General features: G+C 41.5%; 1 protein-coding gene across 2 annotated transcripts in view; it reads right to left on the bottom strand.

Annotated features, from left to right (window-relative positions):
* Positions 1–424: 424 nt before the first annotated feature.
* The window catches only part of CLTRN (collectrin, amino acid transport regulator), a 34,703-nt gene continuing 12,200 nt past the window's right edge, over positions 425–22,927 (bottom strand). For both annotated transcript variants that reach the window (XM_019417972.2, XM_019417970.2), the window contains exons 4-6: positions 15,381–15,494; positions 10,899–11,093; positions 425–1,252 (exon numbers count right to left, since the gene is read on the bottom strand). In XM_019417972.2, coding sequence (XP_019273517.2) covers positions 1,096–1,252; positions 10,899–11,093; positions 15,381–15,494 — 466 coding nt within the window. In that variant the 3' untranslated portion in view covers positions 425–1,095. The remainder of the gene's footprint in view (positions 1,253–10,898; positions 11,094–15,380; positions 15,495–22,927) is intronic.

Here is a 22,927-nt window from a genome sequence, read left to right as displayed (position 1 = left end):
TGAGTCTATTTGCCACACCTGCCTTCCTCACTTCTTACAGGTGTATCTCCTGAGAGCATTCCCCAGTAAGCCTTCTGCTTGCAACGACCCATCTTGGAGTTTGTATCCAGGAAACAACACTGGGTCAGGGGAGAGAGTTAGAAACTGTTGTGGTAACATCAACTATGGGTGACAGCAGTAGCAGACTGAGCAGCAAATTTTCATTCTATTCATAAATGTATAATAAATTATTATTAGAATTTAGAAGAATCATGGCCTATCTGGAAGTGTAATGAAGTGTACTAACTGTAAGTTGTCTTCAAAGTAAGGATACACACAACGAAAATAATTCATTTCTAGGGTTGTAGAATAGATTACGCATAACTAATAAAAAATAGGTTTCCTGACTTCCACAGCATGAAAATAACTCTCAGACCACAGTCAGTTGCATAATTAAAAAGAGATGATTAGCACTTTATTAAATTCACATAGATTGTACTTTTACAAATTGCAGAAATAGTCAACAAATAGGGCTACCCTATCAGAGACTGATAGAGAATAAGCAAGTATTGGTATGATAACAGGATCAAATTTCACCTCATGTATTGATACTCCCATATTCATCCATCTCAGTTATAATCATTATTTTCTATTCTTGATTTCTTAGTCATGTGCAGAGTAACATAAACAATATTCAAAAAGGATCCATTTTCAAAGATTTCCATACCATATTATAGGTATTTTCCACTGGAAAAAAATATTTCTCTTTAGGTCTTCAAAGTGTGAAAAAAAACACATGTAGTGGCCTGACCTTATTTCTAGAAATGCTTAACACGAATGCATTTTTAAACCAATAACTAAAGACACCACATGACTACAATTACACATTGTGTTGTTGGAGAAATATTTTGGAATATTCTGAGTAGTCAACAGCTTATGATTCCAAAGGTCTTCATGGATATAACTGATTGCCTTTTACTTTCATGCACATTGAAAATTTCTTACAAAAGAAGAATGGTGAAACAAAATATACAATCTGCCTTTGATCATTTATAATGCTTAGCAGTTGCGCAGAAACACGTGTTGAGTTCCTTGGGGAAGCAAAACAGCAGCCCTTCAGAGAGGGGTGAGCCGCTCATCCTCTGTCATGAAGGCATCGTTAACGTGCCCTCCCTTGGTGTCCAAGGGATCACAGGGGATGCCATTCTCAATTGTGATCGTGTTTTCACACTTATCTTCAGGGTCATCCACTTCAGTTGGTCCTTTGCTCATCCTAAATGCACACAGAAAGAATGATTGGGATCTAGGAGGAGAAATCCTGGTCTTCTGTACAAACATGGAGAGTAGGAAAGGGAAGATGAACCTTAGAATGATGAAATAGTTGATGACATTCTGTATTTTCAAATAAATTTCAAAGATCGTAACGAGCTAATGAGCTGAAAAGTTGCTACTGAGATAAGAAGTCTGCATGGATGATATATACATACTGATCAGAATAAGCCGTCTTATTTAGAATACTAAAATAAATATGCATGAATATGTATATGAGTGAATATATATTTATATGAATGAATGTGTTTGTATACACACACAAATTGCATGAAGGAACGCGAATAAAATGTGTGGTAAAATAGCAAGTTAAAAAATTTAGCTCTAGGACAACAATTTAACAAAAATTGAATTTTAAAAAAGTAACAAATTCCTCTCACAGGATTTGACAAATAGTCTGTAAATAGTGGGTGGAAGTCAAATTGAAATGAGGCATCAAGAACCAAACTCACATTCCTTTGTAGAAAAGAAGTAACCATTATAAATTGCAGATATCATTGCTTGGCTCTACTCATTACAAAATAGTTGCATTCGTTTGTAAATTGGGCTTTTGGAACTCAGAACACATTTTACTAATTACATTACAACTCGGAGCTAAAATTCCAGGTCATTCCCCGAAAAAACTCTGTATGACACTGTAGATCTTTGAGTTCCTCATTCTCAGACCCTTTGTAGACTCTGCTAGCCCTACCCTTAATATTTCCTTGGAGTGTGGAAAGCTGTAGTCTTGAATTCAAAGGGTTTTCCTGTCTTTTGTGAAAGACCAAGACACTGAGCCAACTATGCTTGTTATCGAGGAAGGTAAAAGAAAAAAAAAAAAAAGAGGTGGGTACCTCTATGCAACCACAGAGAAGAGTAGTTTCCCTGAGGTTAATCACAAGTTAGATGTTGGGGCATCACAGAAGCATGATTTTGGGCATGATGCTCCCAGACTTGCCAGAGATGCTTTTGTTCCAGGAATCTGTGGAAACTTCAAAGAGGTAGACCCAAATGGATCACACTGCTGGAAGGGTGGGCATTGCTGTGGTGACCAGGATGGACTCCCACCACTATGGAAGTCCCTTAGGACCTTGGTGAGTCTCTGGTGAATGAGGAAGTGGTGAAAATGCCCCAATGATGACTGAGGTAGAGCTTCCTATTTGTCCTGCATGAGAGTCCATTTTAATGTGTCTTAAAGAATATGGTGGAGGAAGGGAGAAAAAAGAAAGAGCTCTTATTTACAAAAGAATGACAACTAAGATAGAAAGAGTAACAGAAACAGAAAATCACCACTATAATAATAATTCATTCTGATGAGGCTCATCAATGGATATTCAACCATTGAGTAAGGGATGGTTGGGGAACAGGATATTCACATGGTCTCAGTGTATCACACTCACAAGCAGTGTACTAATCACAAAGAGATATTTGTATTTTGTCAAGGAAGAAATCTGGTGAACATCACCAACAATGAGACAAATTGACAGTGCCTCCAGATTTGACGCACTGAGATTTTATTTATTGTTTATTTATAAAATTCTGTGTTCTGTGTTCCTACCCCACCCCATCACCAAATTTTTTTTACCTGAATCTGCCAGGAGGAAGTAATCAGACAAATCCAAATTTTAAAATATTTTATAAAACAGCTGATCTGGACTCAGCACAGAGTAGGCACTTAAGTGATGTGCTTAGAGTTGGATGGACAGACACATGGATAGTTGGCTAGCTAGTTAGACAGATGGATCAATGACTGGCTGGCTGGATGATAAATTAACGGATGGGTGGATGGACTAATGCTGTAGGTCAAGTTAGACAGTAGGCAAAGGTAGATCTTGAATGGGATTCACCACAGAAAAAGAAAGAAAGAAGAAAAGAAGAAACAAGAAAGAAAAGAAGAGGGAAGGAAGGACACATACACACATAATATTTCTTGTATCTCTTGTATTGTTGCTTTTCCAAATGAATAGAGGAAAACATTTGTTTTCCTACCTTAGAAATTAGTAGTATAGATTTTGCAAGGGTTTGCTGATGGTTTATTAGATAATTCCAAATAGTTGAAGTTCATAAAGAAAGGTGAACTATCATTCCAATGCAGTAGATCCCATCGTCATCACTTGAAAATATTTCGCTATTGTATATGCCACTATCAAGTGTCACAGTTTATCACTACAGGCCCAATGCTGGGTTAGAAGCTGGAAGTCACAGTTCCAGAGACCTAGGAAAGGATAAGCTCCCGTGTTTTTCCATCCTCAGGGTGAAGACACTGTACTGGCCATGCTAAGCTTCAGCCATCAGCTATCAGGGCAGGCTGGGATGAGCACAGAGTTTCATGTTTCAGCCAAGTGAAATCACCTAACAGAGGACTAGAATACTCTTGCCCCTCCTCCGGTGGACAGGAGTATTGTTACTTTCCATGTCCTCCAGAAAGCAAAAGCAATGGACATTCTATAACCATCAATCATATCACTTCCATTCACAGTATCCAGCATTCGTTGAATAACTATGTTTTGAGTGACTACTGTGTGCTCAAACAGACGCAGTCCTCATCCTAGAGTGAAAAGAAAAGAGTTAATAAAAGGGAAAAACTCCAAATTTCACTCATCTTCCTTCCCATTTTTTATGGATTATAAAAAAGAGGAGTGATATTTCAATAGGGATGAAGCTCCAGTAAGAAATGCATATTTATTAGGAATGCAAGCTGGTGCAGCCACTCTGGAAAACAGTAGGGAGGTTCCTCAAAAAATTAAAAACAGAACTACCCTACGACCCAGCAATTGCACTACTATCCAAGGTATTTATCCAAGGGATACAGGTGTGCTGTTTCGAAGGGACATATGCACTCCAATGTTTATAGCAGCACTATCAACAATAGCCAAAGTGTGGAAAGAGCCCAATGTCCATCGATGGATGAACGGATAAAGAAGATGTGGTATACATATATGCAATGGAGTATTACTCAGCAATCAAAAAGAATGAAATCTTGCCATTTGCAACTACATGGATGGAACTGGAGGGTATTATGCTAAGTGAAATTAGCCAGGGAAAGACAAATATCATATGACTTCACTCATATGAAGACTTTAAGTGACAAAACAGATGAACATAAGGGAGGGGAAACAAAAATAATATAAAAACAGGAAGGGGGACAAAGCATAAGAGACTCATAAATATGGAGAACAAACAGATGGTTACTGGAGGCGGTGTGGGCTAAATAGGTAAGGGGTATTAAGGAATCTACTCCTGAAATCATTGTTGCACTATATGCTAACTAATTTGGATGTAATTTTTTTTTAATTAAAAAAAGAAATGTATATTTATAAATTATCATTAAAATTGTCTAGTTCATGCAATTTCCCCAAAACTCATTCCTCATTGGGCTTGAAGTGAATAATAATTCTCCACAACAGTAAATAGATTTTCAACAGTCAAATCTTACTTTAAAATTTGCATATATAAGTATGAAATTCATCTTACCAAAACTTTTTAAAAATTTTTTTTCAATGTTTATTTATTTTTGAGAGAGAGAAACAGAGCTTGAGCGGAGGGAGGGACAGAGAGAGAGGGAGACACAGAATCTGAAGCAGGCTCCCGGCTCTGAGCTGTCAGCACAGAGCCCAATGCAGGGCTCGAACTCGTGACTATGAGATCATGACCTGAGCTGAAGTCAGACGCTGAACTGACTGAGCCACCCAGGCGCCCCTCATCTTGCCAAAATCTTAATGGATGCAGCACTCTGAAGTAGGTGGTAGTCTTAGAAATAATGGTTGCCAGCATCTGTCAGTTTCCTTAGTTAAGAAAGTGTTTTTATCGATGATAAAACATTAGATGAAAAACTGCAGAGAGCTAGACACATGTAGATGGCTGCAAGGAGTCTTGCCTCCCCCTCTGAACCATAAAACTAATCCATGAGGCATCACAGAGGATGGGGAGGAACTAAAAAGAAAGACGCAAATAGATGAGGACAAGTTTGTCTCCTTTAGGGGAAGGACTTCTCAACCAAAAAGATTGAGTGAAATGGCTATGGAAGTATATCTAATGAAGCTGTGTCAGTGGCAAATTAGGTACATGTTGTACTCTTGTGACCTTAGATCCAATTGTTCTGAGTCTTGGCATTGCTGGGCTTCACAAACTGCAATGTCAGTAACTTGCTGGCTGGACACGATAAGCGGCTCAAAGGTTATGTAACAGTAATATAGTACTTTGTCACATTTCATAGTAGGTCCTGTAATAAACTGACTCACTGCCTGTGCATTGCTCTTACTAACAATAAGAAAACTGAACCATGTTTCTGGATCATTCTGAATTGATGTTCTGCTAAAAACATGAATTCTTTTTCCTGAAAAATAAAATTGGGTGTTAATGACTTCTGCTGTTCCTGCAGTGTCAGGTGGTTCAGGAGGATTTTTTAGAAAGTAACTAAAATACCTGAAACTAGCTCCTAAGAGCCTTGAAAGTAGACATTTCTCATAAATCCAGACAGAAAAGGGGCAAAAGAGGAGACAAAAAAACCATCAGCTGACCCTCGGAGCTATAGGGGGTGTTGAGAAGCAGGGTTTGTTCAAAATAAAGTAGTGGCGGCTAAAAGCACAGAGAATATTTCTGTCTCCTTTCAAACAAGATAGAGCTGAAGAGCCAAGGCCCAAGAATAGCCAGAAAACAACAAAGGACAGACAAATATGATTTTAAACAGAACAGAATTAATTATTGGAGAATTGGGAGTGTCCTCATGATCAGTACCAGTGATTCCTGGGGAAAATATCGGCGTTACTGGAATGATTTCAGTGGGCACCACAGTTCAGTGAGATCAATGGGCTTTGGGATCCAGCCCACCTGGTTTTAAATACGGTGACTATTACTTTCTAACCATGCGACCCTAGTCAGGTTGCTTTATGTCTGCCATGCAGTAGGGATACTAATAATAATTAGTATCTATTATGTGACAGAAACCAGACTAAGTGCTTTATATACATTACCTCATTTAGTTCCTATTATTAATATTATAAGGATTATTATGTGAAATATTATAAGGATTTTATTATTATCCCTGTTTTTCAAATGAAGGAGCTAAGACTCAAATATGTAGAGCAGCTTGTCTTTGAGAATGGAACAAGATTGGTCTCACCAGTAAACTAGAACTCTAATTTAATCTCCCCAGGATTCACTCAAAACACGTATTTCCTATTGGGTATGTACATTTAAGAACAGCAAAGGGAAACAATTATTAGCTATAACATTCCTGATTTTATGTACATATCTATTTTTAAGACTATTGACTTAATTAAGACTTTACATGAATGTGAAGTTTCATGTGAAGTTTCAGTATAATGAAAGTGTGTAGGCTGAGCCCCATCCCCTTGTGTGAAAAGCAATATCTGTAGAGGCTGAAAAGTATTCCTGTTTACTATTGACCTTATAGGAATAGAAACAAAACCAGAAATAAACCAAGTGAATTTACTCATGACTATGCTCAACTGTGAGCATTAGTTAGGGTTTTATGTCCTGAGTCCTTAACGTGGCTTTGTTACCAAGTACAAGACTATAATCTCCTTGCAGGCAAGGCCCATCCATGTTATCTATGTATGTATCTTCTATGATACATACTAGAGCTCCTATGACAGAGTGGATGGTTGATAAAGGAATAAGACATTTTTTACTTCTTTGGGCCTTGGCTTCTGGAGAGATGAATTTAGATCATTGTTAAGATCCTTTCCTAAGACCCTAACGTTATTACAGTCTATTTATATACAGGATTCATAAACCAATCCTACTATATACACGCAAGTCTGAAATCATGCTGCGTCTGTGACTCTCCTTTTATAGCACAGTCCCAGGTTATATAAAGTTAGGGCTTTTAACTGCTTTTTGATGGTGATGCTAGTAACTTGCATTACTATAGCACTTTCCAGGGTATAAAGCACTTGTGCGTATTCTCTGACTTTGTCTCCTTATAATCATAGCTATTTAAGAAAAATATTATTATCCTCGTTTTCCATATGTCACCTGCTCAAGACCACTCAGCTAGTAAACACCGGGGCCTGAGATCAGAACCCAAAACCAAGAGTACTGAGCGAGTGCTCTTTCTACTAAAGCACACATCACAACTTCATCACCATGATCATTATCACACCCCCATCACCATTACAACCATCACTGTCATCATCATTGCCATCATCATAAAGCTGGCCAGAGATCTAAAACATCTGCTTGTGGGCTGGGGCTAGACACAGATCTAGTACAGACGTCACCATGGAGTATGTGCAGTCCATTTTGGGCACCTGCCCACCTACCCAGCTGCCTAAGTATCTCCTGAAAGAAAATTAAAAAAAAAATCTTTTTCCAACTTTTTTTCCTCCAACAAATCTCTCATTTCCACAAACTGCTATTCTCAACTAGACGGTAATGGAGAAAGGAGCATCTTCCTCAAATTATTTCCCAAGGAGGTGGCATTGGTGTGTGGAAGCTGGCTGGCATGGGCTTGCCAGAGGTGGTTGTTAAACATTCAGAAATTTCATACTTGATAGGAAATCAACAAATGCTACAAATCAGAGTATTTTTTAGAAAGCTAGTTAACCAGTTCACCACTATTCTAGTAAACAGTAACCCTAATAAGGTCATTTGCCTTTTTTTTTTTTTTGTCAGTACTTTAGCTTTATTAACTAGCTGTTAGCCCGTAACAATAACAATTGTTGTGGTGTCATTTGCCTTTTAAAATATGTGTTCACTACTAAAGTCCCAAGCAATGAGCCACTGAACTAGAAATTTTTTTTTTTTACAGTATCATGGCAATTTCTGGACAGAAAAGAGATCCTTTTTCAGCATCTCTTAGTCACAGAAATGGGGTAAGCTCTGCTTGGATAATAATAATTACTGTTTATTTAGTGCTTACTATATCCTAGGTACTTCACATACATTTATCTCACCCAATCCTCATGGAAGCCCTGTGAGATATTATCTTCCTACTACAGATGGCAAAACAGTCCCATGGAAATTAGATGACTTGACCGAGGCCTTTTGGCTAAAGGGTATAGCTGGTGTTTGAGTTCACTTAGTTTGGCTTCCAATGACTGTATATGAATAATGAATGTAATGCTGTTATTGACCCAGGCAGAAGAACTGCCAAAGCTTTGCTTGAGAAATGTCCTCAACAGTAAGGTTAAGTATGCGTATGTCTTAGATGACAGTGGCACTCTTCTCCACAGAAGCAAAATGGTAACTTAGATGACTCTGCAGTCTGTCCTTCTAAGTTTAAGGTTTGTATCACGCAAACCATGTTCATTACTATCCAATGTATGGATTGGATTGTCAGACAAATCTTTGTGTTCCTCAGGACTAAAGGCATTGGGGGCATCTCCTGCTTCTTGCATGATTAGAAAGGGCTATCATGACAATCATCGGGGCTCTTCCCAGTTCAAACTGCACCCTCTCCACACCTTCAAAGCAATACTTTGCCCAAGAGAAGCCCACCACAGAGCATATCAGACTCAAAACACAACAAATCAATTTATCTTCAGAAGGCTGTCATAACTGTCCTGACTATATTTGCCAATTAGTGATGCTCTCCAGGTTTACGCAAGAGATTTGTCTATCTGTTTTCCTAGTCTGAACACGAAATGAATTTGCGAAGGCAGGGTTGTGACAACAGTCTCACTTCTCCCAGGCAACAGATTATGACGCTACACACCCAGTGATTATATTACTGCAGAATCCGCTCAGCAGGAAAGAGATAGCAAAGCTGGAAGACCAGCAAATGGCAGGATAATAAAATAATAGAACTAACACTTATTGAGCGCTCGCCGCGGGCCAGGCACCACTCTAAGCACACCACTGCATTAACTCTTTTGACCCCACCACGTTCATTATTTCCAGTACACTGCACTGTCACTCTAGAAGAGTTATCTATGCACAGGCAACAAAGATAGATTTAACCAATTCGACTCTAGCACCACAAACCATATTCCCCTGAGCCTGGTTTCCCTGACTCATTGCCTGTGCTCCCTGATACGCATAGAGTTAATGGATTACATACAAGAGCAGAATCTAGGAGATAAATACTTTGAATCTAAGCGGTCTCAGAGTCCATTCTTCTAACTCCTATACTATATTGTGCTAGTGAGAAAACTGGGAACCAAAGAGATGAAGCACATTCACAGAAGTTACGATCCTTAGAAACGACAGGATCACAGCATTCTAGGATTGGTACGAAACTTAAAAGTACTAAGCGTAAGTATTCAAACATTGCAAGGGAATATTTCTTAAAATTCGAAAAAAAACTCAAAACAAATTAACAACTCGTTCCAAGGCTCTCTGCATTACATGCCATGCCAACATGAAGAAAGTTGAGCAAGTACAACTTGATATTAATCTCTGAGTTTAGTTTGGGCACTAGACATAAATCTCCTTTATTCTAGAGCACTTATCATTTGTGAAAAGAAATTTACAAAGGCCAACATTTAAAATGATTCCTTTCTGCTAGCAACTAGAGTGAGACATATGGAAAGGAGTAAACCCCCAGAGAAACATTTAGTTGAACACATACTTGGCCAAACTCATCCCACATGTCTGTGTGGGCATCGACCCTTTTGAAAACCAACGCATGTCCCCGTGATTCCCACTTACCTGAATTCCTCTTCCTTGGTATCGGAAGAGAAGGTTTTAGAAGAATCAAATGGCCTAATGAAGAGTAAGGACACTCTCTGGATCAGAGGTTCTTGTAAACAAATTTATTTTCTCCTTTCATCATGCTGAGAAATCCTATCTCCTCTCCTCCTGTCCCACTGCCTTGGTAACTCTCCCATTGGTCGGCAATTCCGACCAGATTGAAGTAATTGCAATCATTTAGACAGCAAAGTTTGCAGTGCCCCAGAATCCAGATAAATGAACTCAGGGAGTAGGAATCTCTATAAAGTAGTTAAATTGGAAGCCCTCAAACTAAGTGAATTAGAATAACCCGGATATTCATTAAAATACATCCCCTTCACTGATTATAATTTAGAAAGTCTGCAGTAGTGCAAAGGAACCTACATTTTAACAAATGTTTCAGGTGATTCTGATGCAAGGTGTTGACTCAAAGGTCACTTCTAGGGCCATGGTTCCATGTAATACCATAGGCACTAGAGGGACAAGCAACTATTGAAGGGAGGGAAGTATAAAAGCGCAAAAGTATCTGGGACAAGATGGCAGCTGCAGGCACGAGGCCAAGAAAAGGCAAGCCAAGCTGGGGATGCATGGAAAGAACTGTGGAACTGCTAGCATTTGGAGCTGGAGGACTATTAAAGATTAACCCTGCGTACCCAAGAAATCTGCTTAGCTTTGTATATCCACCTTACAAAATCTTAACACAGATATTAAAATCAATTCTTGATATGAAATATTCGTACGGTGTAGAACAAAGAAAAAGACAGTAATGGAAGGAGTCATAGTCAGTAAGGGACACTGGACTGTAAAAAGTCTCTAAACACAAGAGCATAAGTGACATTTTGCCAATCACCAATATTTTCAAAGTTTCAGATTTAAGGCATTACCTTCAGCTTGGGGAAAATGCTCTCCTTACTTTCCCAAGTCATGAGGAAATAGGAAAATGCTCTTTAAATCTCTCCCTTTTAGTATCTTACCTTCTACGTTGCCGGATTCCTGATAAAATCAATAGCACGACTGCAACTATGACAATGCAAAATATCACACCAAATATAATAATCCAGATGGGCACAGATGGGTCGGTGGGTGGTGCAAGAGTGGAAGGAATTTTTAAAAATTCAAGAGTCTGGTCATTCAAAAAGAAGGCACTGTTGATCCGGTTCCTATTCATTCTAGGATACAACAATGATCAAAAACAAACAAAACAAGAGAGGAAAACAATTAGAAACAGAAGGTCCAGACCCATCTCTCCATGATTATAATTATCTCTAGAAACAGAGCATCCCTGTAGCATGAGACTTGAGGTTGACTAGACAGTTTGATGAGAGGGCAATCGTGCTGTGGTACTTTTCAGAGCAGTGCTGGCTGCTACAGAAAGGCTTGTCTACTGTCCTCCACAGTTGTGAATGTCCTAGAAGTAACGGGAAGTCCCGAGCTTAAGTTCTCCCCACCATGTTTAATTTCCTGAAATGTGTGGTGAGTACAGGAATGGAGACATGGCATAGATTTGTTCGGGAAATTCCAAGTTGTTCCATATGATTAAAGTAACTGGTGCTTGAGGAGTCCAAAAAGCTAGAAAATTAAATGAGTTACTCTTCCTGGGGAAAATCTGCATTTTTGGTGGTGGCAGCAGTTAGGGATGGGTTGGTAGCAAAGACTTATTTGAATGAAACCAAATAAGTGAATTTCTAACTGTAATTTGCAAACTAGCTGAGATTTCTTAGAGATAGTGTGTGGCATCTACTGAATTCACACTAGACAAACTGACTTCATCTACCTCTAGAGCAGCAATGGAAAATACAAATATATCTAAGCCTCATGTGTGACTTCAAATTCTCTAGGAGGTGCAATTTAAGAAAAAGTAAAAAGAAAGCAGTGAAATTATTTTAATTTTTCTTTTTAATTTTAAGTAGGCTCCACAACCAACATGGGGCTTGAACTCATGACCCTGAGATCAAGAGTCACATGCTCAATCGACCAAGCCAGCCAGGCACCTGAAATTATTTTAATCATTTTTTTTGGCCAATATATCTAGAAAAATATAATTTCAACCTGTAATCAAAATTGAGTTGGTTCACGTTTTATTTTGTACTCAATACTTTACACTTAGGGAATATCTAATCTTGGACTAGCTACGTTTCAAGTGCTCAATAGCCACATTTGGCGGGTGACTACCATTCTGTACAGCTTAAGTCTTGAACCTGACAGTAATGGCTTGAGAATCTCTGCAGACTGGCACCAAGCTATCAGGAAAGACCTCCTTTAGCAAATAAAAATCTATGCTGAGGCATTATTATTCATGAATGTGAAAAAGAATCCCAGCCAGAAAATCTACAGCAGGCGATAATTCCAGTGTAATTTTCTTTTATCAAACTATGGAAAGTTCCCTTTTTCCATAACATATTATTGGTAATCTGGGAACACAAACCTCTCCACATAATAATGGATCCCACAACTAAGGTATAACTCAGAGTAAAATGAGAAGTTACTCTGTATTTCTCATTCTATCTACCTGGTTAGTGAACACTCTGTTGTTCTTTTGCCTCTCAGGCTGATTAGAAGTTCTAGATCAGGGGCACCTGGGTTGGCTGAGTCAGTTGAGCATCCGACTTCGGCTCAAGTCGTGATCTCACTGTTAGTGAGTTCGAGTCCTGCATCAGGCTCTGTGCTGACAGCTCAGAGCCTGGAGCCTGCTTTGGATTCTGTGTCTCCCTCTCTCTCTGCCCCTCCCTCTCCCCAACTTGTGCTCTGTCTCTCTCTCTTAAAAATAAACATTAAAAGTGCTTTTTAAAAAATTAAAAAAAAAATGAAGAAGTTCAATACAGACTAAAACTCCAACCACCACTGAAATCCCCAATAGGTGTCAGTCACCATGGACATCTTCCAGCCAAGATTGGCCTGATAAGGCCAGGCCCTCACGACAGAGCTAAAACAGACATCGTAGAACTGGTGGCTCATTCCCTCACATAATTCCGTAAGTGTGGACACTCTGGTGGAGAGAAAAAACATCACTGGGTGTGATGGCAGCGCACCTGGGTTCAAATCCTCACTTTTTATATTTCTAGTGTGGTGGCCTCAGCAAATCAATTAAAATTAATCTCCCTGGGCCTCAATTCCCTCATTTATAAACCGAGGATAATAATTACTCAAAAACAATTGGTGTTGATATTAAATGCCACAGATGTGTAGGAACATGCTTTATGAAGCAGGAAGTGTTATGCAAATATTCAGTGGAACTAGCATTATTTTTTCAACTCCACAGATTCTTCGGCCCAAAAATTCCTATCACCTGCCTTCTAGCTACCATCTCCTTGCTCTTCCTGGTATCTTTCTTTCTTGGTATTGTTCCCTTTATTTTCATACAATCCTGGTGAGACCTACGCATTCCCTAACACAAATTCTCATTCTATTGGCCATCCTCACCCCCTAAATAGCTTCCCCTGCTAGGACCTTTGACAGACACTTTCATCCCAAACACTCACTCTTCTCCCTCAGGTTCACGGAAGCCTGCTTTAACTGCAGTAGCTTAATTTCCTTGTGGCCCCCGCAGATCACAGGGAGAGCTTGAATAAAATTCGTTTTCCTGTGAAATACACTGTTCCTAATTCTTATTCCCTAAGGGCTGGGTATTAACAGTAAGTCTTAGGGGCAGAAGTGCAGAAACAATACAGGTCAAACCTTCCTGCTAAAGCAGATGAAATCATTTCGCACTGGTACAGATCAGTAAGGGAACTGGATGACTGTTCACACGAAAACCTTTGGCATTTGATTATATACTCATTATCTTATATGTTAATATTTTACAGAGAGCAAATGAATTCTTTCACTAGATATTTCTCCTTGGCGAAGAGCAGAACTTCAGTAACTTGTAAATCCTTTGTTGAGGAGCGCTACTTTGTTTCACTCTTTCTTGTTCGAGAAAGAGTTGATCTCCTGAACTCATTCTTCTAATATACTTTTGCCCAACATTAATCATTTGAGGGATAGAAAGTTTTGACATGCATAAAATGCACAGTGGGTGAAGTAAAAACAAACTGTATCCTTCCTCTTCTTTGAAGTCAAGAACACATTTCAGTTTTGAAAGTTTGTTATGATCACAAGGAGAGGAGGAGACAAATTCTCAGGAAAAAAACGTGTAAAACTTGAAATTGGGTTAAAAAAAATACTACTGAGTGTCTGAAATTGGGTTAAAAAAATACTACTGAGTGTCTGGTGGATACACCTTTCTGGACAATTTACACCTTCTATTTGTCCTTGAGTTATTTTTTTAAGTTTTTATTTATTTATTTTGAGAGAGAGGCAGAGACAGAGAGGGAGACAGACAATCCCAAGCAGGCTCCACACCGTCATTGTGGACCCCAATACAGGGCTCGAACTTGCAGAACCGTGAGATTGTGACCTGAGCTGAAACTGAGTTGGATGTTTAACCAACTGAGCCACGCGGGTGCCCCTGTCTTTGAGTTATTTTGCAAATCTGTAAGTAGTAGACAACTGACATAATGTAAATTATTTTTGTCCACTTGATTTTCTATGGACTGATTACTATTTTGATTCCTATATATGCATGGTTCCTTGAAGTCTCCTTTGAACTGTTTTGAACATTTTACTACTAGTTCCCTCATTAATTAATGAGATAATAAAATCTTTAATGGCATTTATTTTTAATTTGTATGAGAGTCATGACTTTACCTTGTTTTTTCAAAAAGTATCTTTTAAAGGGAAAGGCTGTACATTAATTAAGGAAGGTAAGTCCTTAGAGACCCAAGAAATGAGAATGTTTGTCTTGGTTTTTAAATAAAAGTCAAAGGTATGACTGGTTCTTCAAAACACCTTACATTTAATAACTCATTTAATCTCAACAACTCTGAGAGGTACCATAAGTATTCCCATTTTACAGATTACAAGAGAATAACAAAGGGGAAGTAATTTGTCTGTATTTAAACAGTTAGCAAGAGGCAAAACCAAAAGGATTTGGGCTCCAGAATCCATGTGATGAACCATCATACAATAGTGCCATACAAGGTGTTCTTGACAAAAGAAGACAGTAGTAAACATTCGTGGCTAATATTTAAACCAGGGGTTCTCAGCCACAGCACAACTGACATCTGGGGTTGAATAAGTCTGTTTTGAGGTGCTATCCTATGTATAATAGAATGTTTATCAGCACCCCAACTTCTGTCTACTCAATGCTGGTAGAACCCCCCCATACATACCCCGCCTCAACCATGACAACAAAAATGTCTCCAGACATTTCCAAATGTTTCCTTGGAAGCAAAATTGTCCTTGGATGAAAACCACTCATCCAAACTGATCACTAAAACAAACTAACGAAATTAAATCTTTGACATATTAATACATAAGTCATTGTAAGAAGAGAGAGAATTCTTCAAAATCTATGAAAACAGCAAACTCATCAACAAGTTGATTTACCAGTAGAAGACATATTTAGCGGTGATTACCTTATGGCTGTCTGTACCTCAACAGCAGGAAGGGTGTGATTTTTCAAAGGATCTGTAACCACAAACCAGAATGACACTCGCTGGGTTACATTGCAAACTAGGACGTGGGAAATTCTGCAGATGATGGGGGAAAAAAATACATTGTAAGTAAATAATATCTAATTACATTAGAACATCCACTCTGGTGTTATAACTGTCTGAAAACGTGTCTTAGCTATGAATGAAGTCATTTCTACCATTATGAAGAAATGTCTTATTAAGAAAAAACTAGCATAGAAAATTTCCTTTGTTTGAAAAGCACATATTTAGGGACCATCCGTTAAATAAGGATCTACCAAAATGAAAAAACAAGAAAAATTACACAGTAGAGCATTAAGGATCTTATTCTCGCATCACCCACTAGCTGACAGCACGCGGGCTTCAACACTGGCCACTTTTCTGAGCCACAGGAGCCTTTTGTACTTCCTCGTCAAGGTCTTTTTAGTGTCTTCCTCATTCAGCCGTCTACAGCTTGGGTCCAGACAAATCAGGTGCCACTCTTCATCCAATACTTGCTTCCTCTGTTGACCACGTTTCCCTCCCTCTCCTACTCCAGTACTGGAGCCAACTCAATAAAAGACTTCCAAACTGAAGTGCTATAATCAATTTACCAGCAGCCTTTGAACACTGTCTCTGCAGTTACCTGCTTTCCAACCGTAAATTGGAAATGTGCCTCATTCTACTCTGTAAACACAGATTACCAATAGAAACGACACGAAAGAAATGGCCTAAGTGTTCAGAATGGAGACGACCTATATAGGAATGTATGAAGGGCATAAAGGTTGAAAATCATAGGAGAGTCCACATAAATAAACACTGTCAGTGCTAAAACGCTAAAACATAAATCCTGAATGGCTTTCACCATTTTCAGATTGCAGAGGTGACTGACATCAGGTACTATTCTAGAAGAATGAAAGACATATCCGCTTTACTAATAAGTTGACTTCATTTTCCTTAAAAGAGCGAATGTTCTTTAAGGTGTATTATGTTCATTTTCACAATAAAGACAGGGCCATTGTGTCGATTTTCTATAATTTTCGGGACCTGATAGAAACTGTTCCATTTTCTCCCTTGCAATGTCACATACAGAAGCCAAGCCCTCCTGGCCCCTCTGCTGGAGCCAAGCGCCTGGGACCAGTGCTGGGAAGTGGGAGGTTCTCCCCCCAACCCCGCCCTCAGCAGCAGGGAACGCCCCACACAGTTGCCACATCCATGGGGCGCTGGCCCCACACGGGCACGACCCCGTGCCCAGAGGGCCCCCACGAGTGACCCCACGAGCTGTCCTTGTGCCTGATGCCAATGATCCTCCTAGCTCTGCGTGCTTCACAACTACAGACTTCGGGAACCTACAGAAGCCGAATTTCCTCCTCAGAGGTCCCGACCCCGCTGCACTGAGATCATGGGCAGCTACCTGGGCACAGCCATGGCCACACTGCCATGCCTGGCCCAGAAGCGAGGTTCCCCCTGGCCCAGGCCCACCCGCTGCCGCCCGGGCCCGGATGGGAGCCGTAGCCTCTCCTGGGTCTGCAGCCAGCCCACCCCCACTGTGCCACCCTGCTGGGACCATGCCAGAATCTGGAGGATGATGGTCCCCAAGGCCTGGAGAAGCTTTCATCGCAAGCCACCCCTCCAGATATTCATGGGGTTGGATTTTTCTAGTGATCACAAGAGTCTGATGAAATGGCTGGGGAATGCCCAGAACCCCACACACAGTTGGAGCCTGGTGACCATTAAACTCACTCCTGTGGAGCACAGAGGGAGATTCTACAGATGTCCGCCTATCCAGGAGCCCCTGGGGCCCTATGTCAAGGAGGCCCCGCTGAGGGCTCCTAGCCAATGCAAGAAAGCAAAAAAAAGAATCGGAGCACCTCTCTGCTTTGAACCTTCCAGGCCAAGGTAGAGAGGCAGAGACCGGGGGCCAGGCCATCCTCCTTCAGGCCTGTATGGAGAGACAGAGTGGTCCCTTCCTTTGTGCCCGGGCCTGGGCCTCCGTTGTGAGGCCTCTGCTCCTGGTGCAGCAGGGCCCCAGAGGACACCGACCCGGGCCTACCTGCCTCAAGGACACAGCGCCATGGCCTGGGCTGCCGAACAGATCAGTACTCCCCAGGGCCTGGGCCTCCCGTGGCCTGATGTCTCCCCCGTATCCTGAGTCAGAGCCCTGCCACCTCCACCTCCTGAGACTCAAACCCACAGTTGTTTCACTCTGCCCTACCCCCACATGGGTCCCTGACACCCCCAGTCAGCCCTCTCCCCCGCAGCTGGCGGCTCCACCAAGCCCCCAGACCCACTCCCTTGACCCTGCAGAGCCCACACTGAAGAAGCTCTCCAGCTACCCAAACCTCTGCCTTCCTTGTGCCCACCCAGTCCTCCCACCTGTTCCCACACTCATCGGGAAGGCATGCTTCTCCCCTACTTCCCCACTTTGTGAAGTGAAAATGGCGTTCTTGTTTTAGATAAAAATAATAGACAACTTTATGATCACAGAGAATGTCACTGTCTTTCTTTCAGATGTACATATGTTAGGATTGCGTCTACACTGTGAATTCACCTTGGCCCTGTAACATCTGGGACCAGATAATTCTTTGTGGTTTGTTGGGTGCTGCTGTCCTCTCCATTATAGGGTTTGAGCAGAATCCCTGGCCTCTGTCCCCGAGGGGCCAGCAGCATACACACATTGTGAAAATAAAAAACTGTCTCCAATCATTGCCAAATATTCCGGGGCGGGGCAGGCGCTGGGGGGAATCACTCAAAAACAAAGACAAAACCACTGGCAGAGAATCTCTGAGGGACAGTGACCTCTACTGGCAGAAACAGCCAGGTTGGTCTCCCAATATGTGCTATGTTAAAACACAGCAAAGACAGAGACAACAGACTGAAGTGGTACATGCTAGGAAAAAACGTCCCCCAATTTCGTAGCATGCTGTGGTGTGAATGATTCAAAGACTGGGCCCGTGAATCATCAGAAAATGCAAATTAAAAAAAATAAGCTACTCATTTAAGTGCCTCAGGTTGGCAAAAATGAAAATGCTAAATAATACGAAATGCCGGTAAAGACGCAGAGAATCGGCATCCAAGGCAGTGCTGAGGGTGTGAACGCGTCCAGCCAGTCTGCGGTGGCACTTGAGAGTGTGTCCTGGAGCATAGTGTGCCTCCCAGAAACTCTTTTGCACACAACACACACACACACACACACACACACACACAAACACACACACACACACACACACACACACACACACACACAGATTGGCGAGGATGTTCTCCCCAGCACTCTTTGTCAGAGCAGACAACTGGATAACCTAAATGCCCACCAGTAGGGGATGATAAAGTAAATGCACTACATTCTGCCAAGGGAAGACTGTTCCACGAACTCAAGGAAAGAAACAACCCAAGGATTCTCCACTCCTGGACTACCAGGCCACATAATTCTGTGCAGGGCAGGGTGTTTAGCAGCACACCCAGCCCCGATCGCCCACAGATCAACAGGCCCGCCTCCGGTGGTGACAATCAAAATCGCCTCCAGGCATTGCCAAATATCCCCCCGAGGGACAAAAATCACCCCCAGTTGGAAATCACTGAACTAGAGCTACATGTCTTACAACACGTTGCATTGCAGAAATACACTGGTGAATGAAAAGATGGGGAGTGGGATATTCTGTGTAGCACATGCCATTGATATAATTTAAACAAATGCAAAGGAATATTGCTGGAAACATAGGGGAGGCCAAAAAGCGGATAAGAGGGCACCTGGACACTTTGCCTACATTTTTCTTTCCATCTAAAGCCTCTTTAATTACTGTTCAAACATGAATTTCATGGCATTCCCCCTTCAGAGAGTCAGAGAATGCGCTGTAAACAAGGCAAAGTCCCTTCTCCTGTGCTACCTAAATGGGGTCAGTACCCTACCCACATAGGAAGCACTTATAAAAATCCTCCAAAGTGTCACGGTCTTGAAAAGCAAGGCTGACCAAGGTCATGAAAACCAAAGGAAGGAAGATACAGAAACTGTCTTCATCACTACAGTGGTCACTACAGAGGCATAGATTCTGGAACATAAGAAGGACATTAGTCGAAAAGGGAAGAGGGTCTGAAAAGTTCCATACTTTAGTGACATTGAACCAATGATAGTTTCTTAATTTTGATATATCTATCACAGTTATTTAACATGATAGTATCAGGGAAATGGGGGAAGAGTCTAGAGCAGAGTTTCTCAAAGTCGGAACTATTAACATTTTAGGCTGGATGAGTCTTGCTTATGGGAGGCTGTGTGTTCTGGAGGATGTATAGCACATCCTCAGCCTCTACACGTTCAAGGCCAGTGTTGCTTGTGGGAGGCTGTCTATTCTTCTGGAGGACGTATGGCACATGCTTGGCCTCTACATGTTCGAGGCCAGTAGCATATCCAGTTGTGAAAAGCAAAATACCTCCAGGCACTTCTAAATATCCTTGGGCACAGTGGAGGGATGAAATCCCCCCAGGTTGAGGACCACTGATACATAGGATCTGTCTAGATTTTCTCTGCAAGTCTTTTGTAAATACATATATTTTTTCTATTTACATACACAAATACAGGAACAAAGCCGTTATTTTAAAGTTGCCAGGGCACAGTAAAATGATCTATAAGAATAAGACAAGGCAGTGGATCAATAATAGTTTTTACTATTTTCATTGATGAAGAGATAATAGATGCAAATGTACTTTGAAAATGAAAAGAGTCACATTCAAATGCAAGACACTGGCATCCATCGGCATAAGGGTGGTCTTAATTATGTAAAATGTCTGGGTGTGACTTCCGTTACGTGTTCACACGTATCAAGGATTTATCGGGGAGCCTCCAAGTGTGCTGGAGTCCTAAGAAGCACCGTTTCCATCACTTGTCCAATTTGGGTGTGAGCGCAAAGGGGAATCATTTTGGCTGCTGAGGGTCCTCAACTAAAGAACATTAAGTATCCCACCCACATGGTTGTTCCTCCAGTAAAAGAAGTCTAGGGTTTTTAGCAAGCAAAAGTGACCCTGTGCTCAACAGATACCAACCACAGAAATATAATTGCTGAGAAGTATTGATATTTTTGTTCAGATCCAGGCACTGAAGCGGGGAATGAGTAAGGGCACGCCCTAAGTTAGCAAGGTTGTGGGCAAAGGCCAGGGAAAAGCACGCCCTGCTTCTGGAGAAGGCTGTAGAAGAAGGCAGAGAAACACCCGTGGGCTGGGGTGGCCTCCTTATTTGGATGATGCTTGCAGAAATGAACTGTGATGTCTTGGTTCCCCCAAGAGTAAGAAAGTGAGGCCCAAGAAGAGAAAACCCAGGCAGTGCACAGCTACTGCCACTGTGGCCATTGACACCATGGCCATCAGGGGAGTCTCCACGAGGATGGAAGAAGAGCAGAAATGGGTGGCTGAGCACTGGCTTCCTGTGTCCACTGTACCCTAAGAGACAGGCCTGTGGCTTAGGCCTGGATGGTAAGCATGGTTCACTCACTCACAAATGTGTACCGAAAACAGGCGTACATTAGCCAATATGGTCAGGGATGGTGAGGAAAAGAGTTCCTGCTGCAAGGGCTCTTAGATTCCATGACCCTTCTCATAAGTGCCAGGTGTAGGAGTTTAGTGGCGAGACCCTTGAACACCAAGGTCACGGTGTCTTGAACCAGTGAGAAGATTAAAAACCAAAGTAGAGGCCAATACTTCCCGAGATGTCTGAGTTGACTCCGAAGATTCCATACCCCATCTAAGAATGGACCCAGGACGGCCGGGAGGGCAAAGGGCTTCTAGATTTCATGTGGTTTGTCCACAGTCTGTGTCAGGAGGTTCTCTAATCCCTGTCCTGATATGAACTTCATTGTGTCCAGGCAAAGAACACCCTCTTTAATTTTATCAGCTGTGGGGTCACCTGGGACACTATCCAAAATACTCAGTTTGTCTGCAGCACAAACCTTCTCTGGGCCCTGGGACAGGAGGGCAAGGCCCAAGTCTGTGCTGCGCTGCGAGCCCCTGTGTTCCTGCGGTGTGGCCCGAGTAGGCACTCAGTGAGTGAGTGAGAAATGGGTGGATGAATTAATGGAATGGAGAAATGAACTCCATTGTTTCTATGATATTCTGAGAGACAAACTGGGAAAGTAAATTGGGCCAAGACCAAATGGAAAGGGGGGAATGAAAGGAGGGAGGTTACTTCCCCAAAACTTTGTTTACACAACCACAGATACTCAGACAACACAATAGTAGCCGAGCTCTCTCGCATAAGAAGACTCCTGATACACGGTGTAGATAGGGGTAGCGGAGAGGAAGTGTAACTGTGAGGGAAGCTGGTAGTAAAATGGAAGTAACATGAAGACTGGTCCTACAGACTTTAGTAGTAATGTCCTTAGCGACCAAAGGATACAAATTCCTCCCATTCTGGCTTATGTACCACTGGTGTGGCTTCTCCCTGGCCTTTCTCCAAATGTGACCACATGGAACGTCCTCGAAGATTTACACAAAATGAAACCCTAATCAAACAACAAGCACCTAGTGAGCTAAGCACATCTTTGTAAAGTTTATTTTGATGTATTAAGTAAACTGAAATGCCTACGTCTTTTTTTTTTTTTAATTTTTTTTTCAACGTTTTTTATTTATTTTTGGGACAGAGAGAGACAGAGCATGAACGGGGGAGGGGCAGAGAGAGAGTGAGACACAGAATCGGAAACAGGCTCCAGGCTCCGAGCCATCAGCCCAGAGCCTGACGCGGGGCTCAAACTCACGGACCGCGAGATCGTGACCTGGCTGAAGTCGGACGCTTAACCGACTGCGCCACCCAGGCGCCCCTGAAATGCCTACGTCTTAAGAGTTCTCGTCACAAGAAACAAATTCTGAAACTATGTATAATGATGGATGTTAACTAGATTTCTTGTGGCGATCGTTTTGCGACATACACAAATATTGCATCGTTATGTTGTCTGCCAATAACTAATCCAATGTGGTAGGTCCATTATACTTCAATTTAAAAACTAATCACTAAACTCAAATGCCAGGAGCACAACTAAAGGGAAATGCTACATTTTTGAAATTGTAAATATAGATGGGTTTGCTGCAATTATTGGAATTTGCTTCAATAATCACTTTGCCCAACTCTCTTATGAAGTAATAACATTTACATATACCCTAATGGCTTCTCAAGCAAATCCTGAAAAGGTAAAAATGTGCACTCCCTTTCCTCAAGTGTGGAAAGCCTTGGTTTTATACTAATCCTCTACGGTTTGGCTCCACTGCCATTTCTCCTCAATGGCGCCAGACAGGGCCACCTGCATCCAAGGGGTGGTAAGAATCAGGCCTCTTGTTTCTGGAAACCAAAGGCCTAAATAGGAGCTGGGCTGCTGTTTTATAAGCACAAGACCATTAATCCCCTTACCGTGGACACAACAGCACGTTGTTCCTTTTGAGATCACAAGACTTGTCCTTGAATAACTAGGCAGAGGGAGAAATTCATTCCATGCTCTCCACCGTGAAAATCGGAAAGAAAACGGCATGCCTGA

The sequence above is a fragment of the Panthera pardus genome, unplaced genomic scaffold, assembly GCF_024362965.1.
Source record: "Panthera pardus isolate Hobbes unplaced genomic scaffold, ASM2436296v1 HiC_scaffold_27, whole genome shotgun sequence".
Classification (NCBI taxonomy): domain Eukaryota; kingdom Metazoa; phylum Chordata; class Mammalia; order Carnivora; family Felidae; genus Panthera; species Panthera pardus.
Note: the sequence above shows the minus strand (reverse complement) of the source record. Positions and strands in the feature narration are given on the sequence as shown.